The 12,502-nt window shown below is 40.6% G+C and overlaps 1 protein-coding gene across 5 annotated transcripts in view; it reads right to left on the bottom strand.

The window, feature by feature from the left end:
* The window catches only part of ADCY7 (adenylate cyclase 7), a 145,279-nt gene that overhangs the window by 62,050 nt on the left and 70,727 nt on the right, over positions 1-12,502 (bottom strand). For 3 of the 5 annotated variants that reach the window (XM_072117686.1, XM_072117685.1, XM_072117687.1), the window contains one exon: positions 6,318-6,797. In XM_072117686.1, the coding sequence (XP_071973787.1) occupies positions 6,318-6,491 (174 nt within the window). In that variant the 5' untranslated portion in view covers positions 6,492-6,797. Of the gene's footprint in view, positions 1-6,317; positions 6,798-6,944; positions 7,080-12,502 lie in introns of those variants that run through there. The other 2 variants (XM_072117688.1, XM_072117689.1) reach the window with 2 other exon arrangements.

The raw sequence follows: 12,502 nt of genomic DNA, 5'->3' as shown, positions 1-12,502 counted from the left end.
TCCTATTACTCCTTCTAGACATTTATGCATAAATGGACAACTTACCGCCTTTAACTGGACAATGTTAGACTGTAAAGGGTCCCACCCAAACTGGGACAATCAGGTGTCAATTTCTTCAAATATAACAGTAATAATAAAAGGACCAGTATAATGCAGTGGTGGCAAACCTATGGCACGGGTGCCAGAGGTGGCACTCAGAGCACTTTCTGTGGGCACTCAGGCCATCGACTCCTTCACAGAGTTCACCAAACAGGAACAAATTCACGAAATCTTCCTGCAGTCCCAGGCAGCTTAAGAGATGCTGCTTTCAGTGCTATTTGAAAGCGACACTTCATTGGCTGTATGGAACTGTGGGAAGGAACTGTGGAAGTGAGAAGGTGTTGATAGAACTGCATTACCTTTGTAGGTCATCCTACTGTACCCACCATTCTTACTGTATAGAGACACCCTGGTGAGAAGCTACAATGATAGTCTGAATGTGCCCTCCTTCTTTTAACTGTATTGGTGGCCTCAGGGAGGCCGATACGATTGGAAGATGTTGAAGAACAGGTAGCAATAACTTACTGCTTAAAATGCAATGTTGGCACTTTGGGGTATATAAGTGGATTTTGGTTATAGTTTGGGCACTCTGTCTCTAAAAGGTTCGCCATCACTGGTATAATGGATAGTTATAAGAAAAGAATTGTAATTTACAAGTATGCCGGGAGATGAGCTAAAATTACTGTATCTAGAAGATAGACAGTACAAAGTTGGACAAGATTTACTATCCAGCATAAATCACTTTGAAAAGAAGGTACAGTACAAGACTGGCTAGTCATACTTTGTTTTTATTTCAGTAGTTTAAAGAGTAAATGTAAAGTTTTCTTTCCACAAATAAATAGCTTTTGAGATGTAAAACAACTTTGCCCATTATCTTTATTACCTATATGCAGTAGTTTATTTGCTACCCCCCTCATATTAAACAAAAATTCAGAGGAAAACAGAAAAGAAACGCGAAACCCAATGTAAATGCGGCGTTCGGACCCTTATTAAATGTCCCCCATAATGTTCTTTCCTCATGATCCTCATCTATTTTGTGAAGTCCCTTATGCAGCAAAACAACCCCATAACATGTTGCCACCCCCTTGTTTCACAGTTGGGAGGGTGTTTCCAGGCTTGCAAGCTTCTCACTTTTTCCTCCAAACATAACAATGATCATGATGGCATCTTCATAAGGTCTTTTTCGTTTGTTTTTGGGTGGATATCCACATTTCCAAAAACAAAAATGATCACCAGCTTTTCACTCACCCCTACTCCACATCAGATTGCAAGGCCTGAGACCAGGGCGCAATCCAATAATAAAGAAACCACATCCAGCACCTTCCGTTGCGTCTTGCTTATCTTTACTTTGTGTGTTTCTGCACAATTACTGAGCCTAAATACTAGGCAGATCTTTGCAAAATAACATCACCAGATAATCTCCATAAATAGCATAGGAATATACCACTTTTAAAAGCATAGGATTAAATTGTGACATAAATTCAAACCTTCCGGACTTCTAGTCTGCGAGATGAACATCCAGATTGAGTCGTTTTTTGTGGACAACCCCTCCTATGACTGGAGTGGTGACCGTTTCGATTCCATGGCATTTAAATGTACTAAAATTTCCATGGTGTTTTTCCCTGAAATGACGGGAAAAGGAGGAAATCTTTGTACTCGTACCAGCTCCATCTGATAGGTGCCTGCTAATTCTCACTTTGGATGGACCTTTTGTGCATCCTACATATTGGATATCCACATTTCGGAACAAATCACATTAATTTCTGGGACACAGAAACGGTCTCCTTCCCGAGTGGTATGATGGCTGGACATTTTACATTCGAAAATACTATTTTCATTGTACTTGTGTATAATTGTTTCTACATATGATCGATGGACCTTCAGATTTCTGGAAATTAAACCCAAAGATAAACAAGATTTGTACGAGTCCTCAATTCTCTTCCTGATTTCTTTAGATTTTTCCCATAATGTTATACAAAGAAGTGGTGTGTTTCAGGTCTGTTCCAGATTGTTTATAGTATAGTAATCTTAGTGTATTCAATTTTGACCAGGGCTCTGGAGTCGTGGAGTTAGTGACAATTTTGGTGGAGTTGGAATAAAATTGTCCGACTCCACAAACAAAATTATAAATATTTCACAATTTCCTTTAATTGTCAAACTGCATCCACATTACAGAACAAAATGCCACCCTGGAAATCATAAGTACCACCCAGCAACCAAATTCAGAGCAGAAAATAATTGTGCAGACCACAGAGCAGATATTACTACTTGAGTTCACATCCCCCAGAGCATCAACCTACAAATACCAGAGACCCCCAGAGCAGATAATAATACTGGAAAACCCACAGCAGACTAACAATACTGGAAACCTCTAGAGCAGACAAATACTGATACTGAAGACCCCCATAATAGACAATAATACTGGAGACTCCATAGAAAAAAAATACTGGAGACCCCTAGAGCATAAATATAATAATACTAGGGACCCCAGAGCAGATTAATAAATAAATCTCCCCTTTCCTGGCTCCTCTTCTCCTCCCTGCACCACTCTGCAGCCTCCTTTCTTCTTCACGCGCCGCTCTGCTCTATGTCCCATGCTGGTTGTATGCGGCGGCATCAGGATCTGGTGCAGATCTGCCCCAGGTGCAGATCGGCTCTGGGTCCTGACACTGATGCATACAATCAGTATCAGGAGTTAAGACACATGGCGGAGCTGCAGGAGAGGACCCAGAAGCAGCAAGAACTTCTCAGCTGCACTCACCACTACTCAGCCCCCGGAACCAATGAATACTTCCATTGGTTATGTTACATCAATCATGGAATAGCTCATTGGACTGTTGGTGTGCAGACCTCTTGACTTGATACGTTGCATGTGGCCTGGCGGCTTGGCTTTTCCCCCTTTTAGTTGAGATGAATGTGGCTGTGCTTTATGTACATGCTCAGGAGTAAAATGTCTCTGCTACAGGTTACAGGAATAAGGCGGTGGGAAGGAATGCCAGCATTTATTACTGCAAGAGTGACCAGGGAAACAGGACTGTGGAGTCTGTGACCATCTTGGTGGAGTGGGAGTCGAAGTTCAAGAAATTGAGGAGTCAGAGGTTTGGCTTACCGACTCCACTGGCCTGTTTTTGACTTTGCAGAAAGTAATAAAAAAAGTCTTAAAATTCTCTCTCTCATTCTGGCATTTGGCAAAAATAAATAATTTTGGTAATCCTAATTGATCTAAAAAGGGAAAGACATGTTTAATCAACATAACTGAAGTAATGGCCCACTGATTGGTCAGTTATATTCTTGACAAGCCACCAATAACCAAGGCGTGGCTCTACAGGTATGAACTGCCACACTAAATGCTAAAATAGAAATTCAATATAAATTGCAAGAATTAGGGACTTGTAGGAATCTAACTTTTTATTTACTAGTGATGGTTTACACTAAACATATATAAATAATTAATCTATATCCCTGCAAAAAGCATTACCCCCCCCCCCTTTATTCATGATTATCAATGCTCATAATGATATATAAAAAAATATATATGAATTGTGTTGGATTTTAAAATATAATTGAATAAAGATTACCTTATATACTCGAGTATAAGCCTAGTTTTTCAGCACAAAAAATGTGCTGAAAAAACCAAACTCGGCTTATACTCGAGTCAAAAAAATAAATATATCTAAACTCACCTTTCCGGCGACCCCTGTATATCTTCTGTGCGATCTGTCCGGCAGTGGCGGCAGGCTAAATACACTGGGGCAGGGTCTGGCAGGCTATATACACTGGGGCAGGGTCTGGCAGGCTATATACACTGCGGCAGGGGCTGGTTGGCTGGCTATATACACTGGGGCAGCGGCTGGCTGGCTATATACTGGGGAGGCTGTGACCAATGCATTTCCCACCCTCGGCGTATACTCGAGTCAATAGGTTTTCCCAGTATTTTGTGGTAAAATTAGTGGCCTCGGCTTATACTCGCGACGGCTTATACTCGAGTATATACGGTAAATAGTTATTCTTCTAAAGATGAGTTCTACTGTATACAGTGGTTTGTTCCCCGTTTCATAGGGACTTATTTAAAAGGGATACCCCCAGGCATATATATTGAACTTATATTTTGGATTCTAAAACAGGAAAGGTTTATTTATAATTCATGTCAGATGAAAATGAAAAACAAGCATGTGTGTCTTTTTATATGTAAACTTATGATTTTATCTGTACATTTTACCTGGGGAGCAAACATGCAAAAGTCAAACCTTTGTCACAAAAACATCTCTTTCAAAATTTGCAACTTTTATCTTGCATTTTACACAGTAGGTTTATTTTTATCCAATGTGTGTTCATTTGCATATTACTCAGTCAGGTATTGGTTCGAATGACTTGCACCTACTGTACGAAATGTCTGGGAAATTAAAACATGTCCTGCTGACAACAATTGAGATTGAACAATGAATTGATCACAGGATTAAAATTGTTATCTCAACTTTTTCCTAAAAGTGCATCTCCCAGTCATTTGAGCTGCTCATTTTACAATTGCCAGTGTTTAGATAAAAGCAGGGCACTAGCAGGGAATTTGTGCAGCTCATATGCACAGAAACAAATCTTTTATCGGCATGGCTGCTCACAAAAGTGTGCTGTGACCATAGACTAGAGTGTATTAGAAAACAATAGACCTTCTTAAGTGGCCATTCCCAGCTATTCCCACAATGGGACCAGGACGTGCAGAGAAGTGATAGCCGGGTAGTAGTAGAATGCAATGAAGCATTAGTGAGGTCAATACTGCTAATGTTATTAATTTTTTTTAATACACAAAAAAATAACAAGATATCAAAATAAATTGTAACTCTTATTCAAGCTGCCATTGTGTGTCATTGGACCATTGTAACAAACTACCATGTAGTAGCTACAGTACATCTTAAAGGAAGAAATGTGCCCAGTAATCACTTTGGGTCTTATCTAACAGCAATGTATCTACACCAGTGTTCTGGGGATTAGGCCCACATTGCCTCTATTCAACACACATAGGGCTCATTGAACATAGTATATAGGAAATTACGGATGGCAAAAGAGGCAGAATCATCTTCTGGGCAGCTGAGCCTCAGTACTGGCATCTAGGGGAAACCTGTGCCATACATGTTAAATGACTGGAGTTTCCTAACACAAGATCTTTACCACAGAGGCAACAATACAGACATTAACATAAGAGATACAACGCTCAATGACGTTTCCTCCTGTTCTTTCAATATAACAGAGGTAGAGTACCCCCTTCACACCACCTCTATGCATCTAATGGATGTACTGTCTCAGGTACAGTGGTTACTGATCTAAATGGCCACACATAAGACTACATTTTCCATGGTGGGAATGAATAGCCAAAAACTAATGGCACTGCATTTAAGGGGACAACCTATAATCAGGAAACCCGATCAACGTACTAACAACCGATGGAGTGTTTTAGGCATCACCAGGTTTCGAGTGGCGAAGCCACAGAAGAATAATATTAAAATCTACTCTATACGATATACACAAGGGTCCAGAAAGCACAGGAGTGGTTTAGTTATCCCTGTGTCAGTCTGGACTTGGAGAGAATACCTTGATCACCGGAAAATTCCCCATCACTAACAAATAACTTCACTAACTATAATCCTTACTAAGATTAGAAAATGTGAACCAAATCATATTTTGCAAATTAGATCTTATTTTATGTATTTAAGTTTCCTTTCATTTTTATGAGTGATATCAAAAGGAAACCAATAATACAGTACAAAAGATATAAAAAGTATATAGCAGTGCGCTCAGAGAGGTAAATGTATGTCAAAAGAAGATGAGATGACATAACTCAACACAGCAGAATACAAACAACAAAATAATGATATGCTTTTTTTAATGACAGATAATCTGGAAGACATAGTTTACATTTATTTTCCAATGTCAATGTTCCACAGGAGTCTAAATTATACATTATCCGCATGGAGTGACTTTTTTTACTGACCTAGAGAAACAGCCTATCTGCCAAGACACATTGCTTTGTTTTGCTGCAGGGCTAAAACTACACTTTATCTGTGGACTGGATCTGCTTCAGGAGTAACTTGCCAAAAACCTTCCGTCCCAAATTATTATGGCTAGGTACACACGACTAGGTTAAGGTCAAGTAATTGTCTCAATAGGATCAAGACCGACATATATATAAATATATATATATTTTTTTATACATTTTGTACTTTAGGTCTGATGTTCCTTCAAGGGTTTAAAGTTTGTTTCCGAGAAGTTAAGAAATGTGTACTCACATGGTTGGTTGTAAAGAAGATGACAATCAGAGTCACACAGGCTGTCCCCACCACAAACAGTAATATGAGCAGCAGCGGATAGTGTTGGCTGATACACTGGTACTTTTCATAGAGTGAATGTGTGATCATCCAGTCCTCGTTGTCCTTGATGAGATACTTCCCTTTGGATGGCATTTTAGTCCGGCTTCCTTTCTTTCCCTTTATTCACAGATTTCACAGCATATAAGACAGACCCAAGCGTCTTGTCTCCCCAGGCTGCTGTGGCGTGTCTGTCTGATTCACATTGTAAGCCTGCATCCGCCGTGAGAAGTCTGCAGCTGGGGAAAGGTAAGAAAACCAGCTCCCTCCTCCCAAAAACATGTGCAGCTTATCGAGGGTGGTTAGCAGGCATAGCTGTGCCTGGATGATATCCTGTAAGCCTACTGCAGTGACTTTCCACAGAGCATCTCATGCTTCAATTCTTGCTGACTCCTCTGTACCCTGTTTAGAAAGGTAGAATACACTTGTAAGTAAAATTCTTTTTATCATTTTAGCTACTGAACATTCCAACCCACAAAAATGTATGATTTTAAAAAAAAAGAAGACCCCTTCAATTATAAATGTATAAAGGGAAGTACAAACAGTAACCAAGAGAAGTTAATCGTGTAATTGTTAGGTGTTAGTACATAAAAGCTGGATTGCATGTGCTATGTACACAAAGGACATCACAGAGTTCATGACAGCTCATCCAACAAGCCAGTCTGCAGGTGGCTCTTGAAAGGAAATTGAGATCTGAGAGGATGCAGAGTGGCTGGGAAAGGTGGGGTTTCAAGGATAGGAACATTACGGCATCTGAAGACGTGAAAGCCCCATGAGTCACACACATCACACCTTGTTCCGCTGCTCTTATGAAGCAATTTGTATAAATTAAAAAAAAAAAGTTTCAGCTCTTTGGAATTACTTAAGTGCTTGGAATATATCCCATGCTCTTTTCTAGTTACTTTCTATTCATGTAGAAAGAGCAAGAACACATATAGTGGCCACTACAGCAGAGGACTGCATGTCTGTGTGCGTCACCAATGTATTCTATTATTAAGTTATTGTTTAGTCCTCGTCACCTGTTGGTAAATTGGCGAAAGCACACCACCATGACTGAAGAGCGAGGAATAAAAATCACATGCTAAACAGGGCACCTTATGGAGCACACTTAGAAGCAGACATTGATATTTTTGTTGTTTATAAAGTACCAGCATATTCTACAGTCCTGTGAAATGTTAACATTATCAGTTCCTGTAGCATTTCAAAAGATAAAAAGTAACCTTAGTGTTCCCCCACAACTCAATTCTCAATAGCATCCATAAGCTAGCCACCATGCTGCCCAAATATCTGAGACGTTTTCAGATCAAAATCCCCATATTTTATTGGGTCCAGCTTTATAAACATGCAAGCATTTCAGCCAGGCTGAGTGTTTAGTAGCGATAGTATTACAAAAAGCAATTCCAATGAATGATCAGGATGGCCACATTTGCAACAGAGTTCATGCTTTGGCTACTGAAGGAAATCTTGATGACAACAATCTTCTTCAGGTCAGAATTATTTCATTAAAGCAAGTTTGTAATTTGTGTTCTTACAAATGACATTAAACTCATATGAGGTACCCAATTGACTTACAGAGGAAAATATCAGAGTTCAGCCATATTTTTCATATAAGTTATGAGTAGTGCTATTTCATTTTTTGCAGTGTTAGCTGTTGTCTAGCTCAGCTCCTCAGGATACAGCTATGATCTGTGACTGGTCTTATGTGGTCTGAAATCCACCACAGAGGATCTACATTTCTCCACATTTCAAAATACTCTCCAAGCCAATCTGCTTCAACCAGAAAACTTGTAAGGAAAACTAAGAAGTGGGTCATCACGAAATTTCAAGTAATCATGCAAGACATAAAACCTCAAGAGAGTCAACATTACTGCAGTTTTGAGGAGAAAAGATGAGTACATGGATTTTTGGAGTGTGGACAAAATGACAACGAATAGAGTTGTACATGAGAGTGTACACAGAAGGGGAGTTACAATGGCTTTGAACAAAGGGACTGGCTGCCCCTTTCTCTAAGCTGCTTTCCCTCCCTCCATGGTAACCGGCCTATTCAGATCACAAAGCATTGCTGAAGAGCGGAGATTAACTCATTCTTTTCCAAAGTGCCTTAAGAATGGAAAGTAAAACCAATATAATAGTGGCTACAAATATGTTAAACACCCTGTAAACTTCTCACTTACTAACCAGTTTTGCTCCATATACTTCGAACAATGAATTATTCTGTTATGCATAAGACATAATAATAAAATACCTAATCCATATTTAAACCTGTTTGATCTGTTGACATAACATAATAACATAAGCTGTTTAGATTTGGAGAGACATTGGAAATTGCAGACTATAGCTTTGAGGAGATGAGGTCAAGTCTATGAAGTGTTACATCCTTACAGAAATACTTGCCTTATGGATCAAAGTCAGACTGCACTCAATGTACAATGATCAGCTGACACATTATTATACAAAGAAACCCAAGAACTTGGATCACAGCTCAGAGAAAGGAGCCGGAGGTAAGATATGTTACATTCACATAACAGAGAGGGGGCACAGGCACTGTCACCTAAGTGATGTCTGTCCCAACTAGACTCTTTCCATGTGCACAATAATGTCAATTACCAGCTCAACCTATGGCAGCTGACATATACACTCACCGGCCACTTTGTTAGGTACATCATGCTAGTAACGGGTTGGACCCCCCGTTTGCCTTCAGAACTGCCTCAATTCTTCGTGGCATAGATTCAACAAGGTGCTGGAAGCATTCCTCAGAGATTTTGGTCCATATAGACGTGATGGCATCACACAGTTGCCGCAGATTTGTCGGCTGTACATCCATGATGCGAATCTCCCGTTCCACCACATCCCAAAGATGCTCTATTGGATTGAGATCTGGTGACTGTGGAGGCCATTTGAGTAAAGTGAACTCATTGTCATGTTCAAGAAACCAGTCTGAGATGATTCCAGCTTTATGACATGGCGCATTATCCTGCTGAAAGTAGCCATCAGATGTTGGGTACATTGTGGTCATAAAGGGATGGACATGGTCAGCAACAATACTCAGGTAGGCTGTGGCGTTGCAACGATGCTCAATTGGTACCAAGGGGCCCAAATAGTGCCAAGAAAATATTCCCCACACCATGACACCACCACCACCAGCCTGAACCATTGATACAAGGCAGGATGGATCCATGCTGTTGTTGACACCAAATTCTGACCCTACCATCCGAATGTCGCTGCAGAAATCGAGACTCATCAGACCAGGCAATGTTTTTCCAATCTTCTACTGTCCAATTTCGATGAGCTTGTGCAAATTGTAGCCTCAGTTTCCTGTTCTTAGCTGAAAGGAGTGGCACCCGGTGTGGTCTTCTGCTGCTGTAGCCAATCTGCCTCAAAGTTCGACGTATTGTGCGTTCAGAGATGCTCTTCTGCCTACCTTGGTTGTAACGGGTGGTGATTTGAGTCACTGTTGCCTTTCTATCAGCTGGAACCAGTCTGCCCCATTCTCCTCTGACCTCTGGCATCAACAAGGCATTTCCGTCCACAGAACTGCCGCTCTCTGGATGTTTTTTCTTTTTCGGACCATTCTCTGTAAACCCTTGAGATGGTTGTGTATGAAAATCCCAGTAGATCAGCAGTTTCTGAAATACTCAGACCAGCCCTTCTGGCACCAACAACCATGCCACGTTCAAAGGCACTCAAATCACCTTTCTTCCCCATACTGATGCTCGGTTTGAACTGCAGGAGATTGTCTTGACCATGTCTACATGCCTAAATGCACTGAGTTGCCGCCATGTGATTGGCTGATTAGAAATTAAGTGTTAACGAGCAGTTGGACAGGTGTACCTAATAAGGTGGCCGGTGAGTGTATAGCACACGAAGATGTGTATTATCTTCTTAACATAATAGTATACAGGCTTTGAACAATTTGGCTTATTATCACTTTCTAGGAAAGAAGAATTTTTCTAAAGATTTCTAAATGATTCCACAACTTGAGCCAGAAAAAAGGCAGCAAATGCATATTCTGCTTGTGGGCACAATATGTAGTGCTGCGCCTAAATAACAAAATGCCAGCAGACTAATATTAAAAAAAACTAGTGGCTTTCAGAGCTTATATATGTTTTAAAGAGTATATATAAATTATAGTGTGGGGGGAAAAGTATTTTGTCAGCCACCAATTGTGCAAGTTCTCCCACTTAAAAAGATGAGACCAGTAATTGACATCACAGTTAGACCTCAACTATGAGAGACAAAATGTGAAAACAAATCCAGAGAAATCGCATGGTCTGGTTTTGAAAGAATTTTTTTTGAAAATTATGTAGGAAAATAAGTATTTGGTCACCAACAAACAACCAATATTTTTGGCTCTCACAGACCTTTAAGATTCTCCACTGTCCTCCACTCATTACCTGTACTAATGGCTGCGGTATAAAAGATACCTGTCTACAACCTCAAACAGTCACACTCCAAACTTCACTGTGGTGAAGACCAAAGACCAAAGGACACCAGAAACATAATTGTAGACCTGCTTTGTGTGAAGAAATCAACTTTGGAAGATATAATTAGAAAATGAAAGATATACAAGACCAACCTCCCTCAATCAGAGGCTCCACACAAGGTATCTCTCCTTGGGGTCAAAATGATTACAAGAAGGGTGAGCAAAAATCCCAGAAAAGTCTCACACAAGGGGCCGAGTGAATGACCTGCAGAAAGCTGGGACCAACTACACCACCATAGACTCAGATCATGCAGTGCCAGACAAGTCCCTCTGCTTAAAGGACACCTGACATCAGGTCTCTGCCACTAGTCCTGTCACTACTACCTGTTGGAGCAGCTCACAAGGATCCCATCCCAGCCTTTATCTAGTTATTTCAAACATTATTCATTGTAAAATCATCTATTTTTTATCATGTAAATGAGGCTGGTCACATGGTCAGAGGCAGTGATGTCACCCCTGTTCCTCCTCCCCCTGTTCATGTCTGTGTGTAATGTATAGTAAAGCATTGCTAGTGTGTGTGCTGCATCTTCTGACATGCTGCATCCTCCTAATATACAGGTGAGAGACACAGACATCAGCTACACATGAATCCTACATGTTCTGCTGTAACATGGCTGCCTAAACACACACACATGCACACACAGGCTGCAGGGGGTGTGGCACCAGGAAGCACATCATTATACAGCCTCACATCATTATACAGCCTCACATCATTATACAGGCTGTCAGTCAAGCACTGGGGGTGTGGCTGTGCCTCCCACTCATGAATAGAGTGGACAGCTTGAATATGCTAATGCTTCATTGGACATTTCACAGGTCATTTGCATACAGCTTTAGGACCTCATTGCTTAGGTTTACAAGCATGTAGAGGGACAATGAAGGGATAGAGGCAATGCTCTCTAATGGCAGTTTATGAAAATATATTTAGTTTAGGGGGGTTATTTAGCATGACGGGTTCTCTTTAAGCCAGTACATATCCAGGCCCCTCTGAAGTTTTCTAGAGCATTTGGATGTTCCGGGAGAGCATTGGGCGAATGTCATATGTTCAGATGAAACCAAAGAAGAACTGTTTGGTAGAAACACAACTTGTTGTGTTTGGAGGAGAGTGAAATCTGAGTTGCATCCAAAGAACACCAGACCTACTGTGAAGCATCATGACGAGGGGTAGTTTCTCTGCAATATAACTGATCCATGTATATGAAAGAATTAATGGGGCCATGTATTGTGAGATTTTGAGTGCAAACCTCCTTCCACCAGCAAAGACATTGAAGATGAAACGTGGCTGGGCCTTCCAGCATGACTATGATCCCAAACACACAGCAATGAAGCAGTGGCTTCGTAAGAAGAATTTCAAGGTCCTGTACTGGCCTAGCCAGTCTAGAGATCTCATAGAAAACCTTTGGATGGAATTGAAACTCTGTGTGGCCCAGCGACAACCCAAAAACATCACTGCTCTAGAGGAGATCTGCATGGAGGAATTAGCCAACATATCAGCAACAATATGTACCAGCCTTGTAAAGACTTACAGAAGACGTTTGAAATATCCGACTTTGTAATTTTCAGGATTTTGTCTCTCAAAGTTTAGGTCTCACAGTGATGTCAATTACTGGACTCTCTTATCATT

This window comes from Engystomops pustulosus, chromosome 7 (genome assembly GCF_040894005.1).
Source record: "Engystomops pustulosus chromosome 7, aEngPut4.maternal, whole genome shotgun sequence".
Taxonomy (NCBI): Eukaryota; Metazoa; Chordata; class Amphibia; order Anura; family Leptodactylidae; genus Engystomops; species Engystomops pustulosus.
The sequence above is the reverse complement of the archived record's forward strand: the minus strand, read 5'-3'. Positions and strand labels throughout refer to the sequence as shown.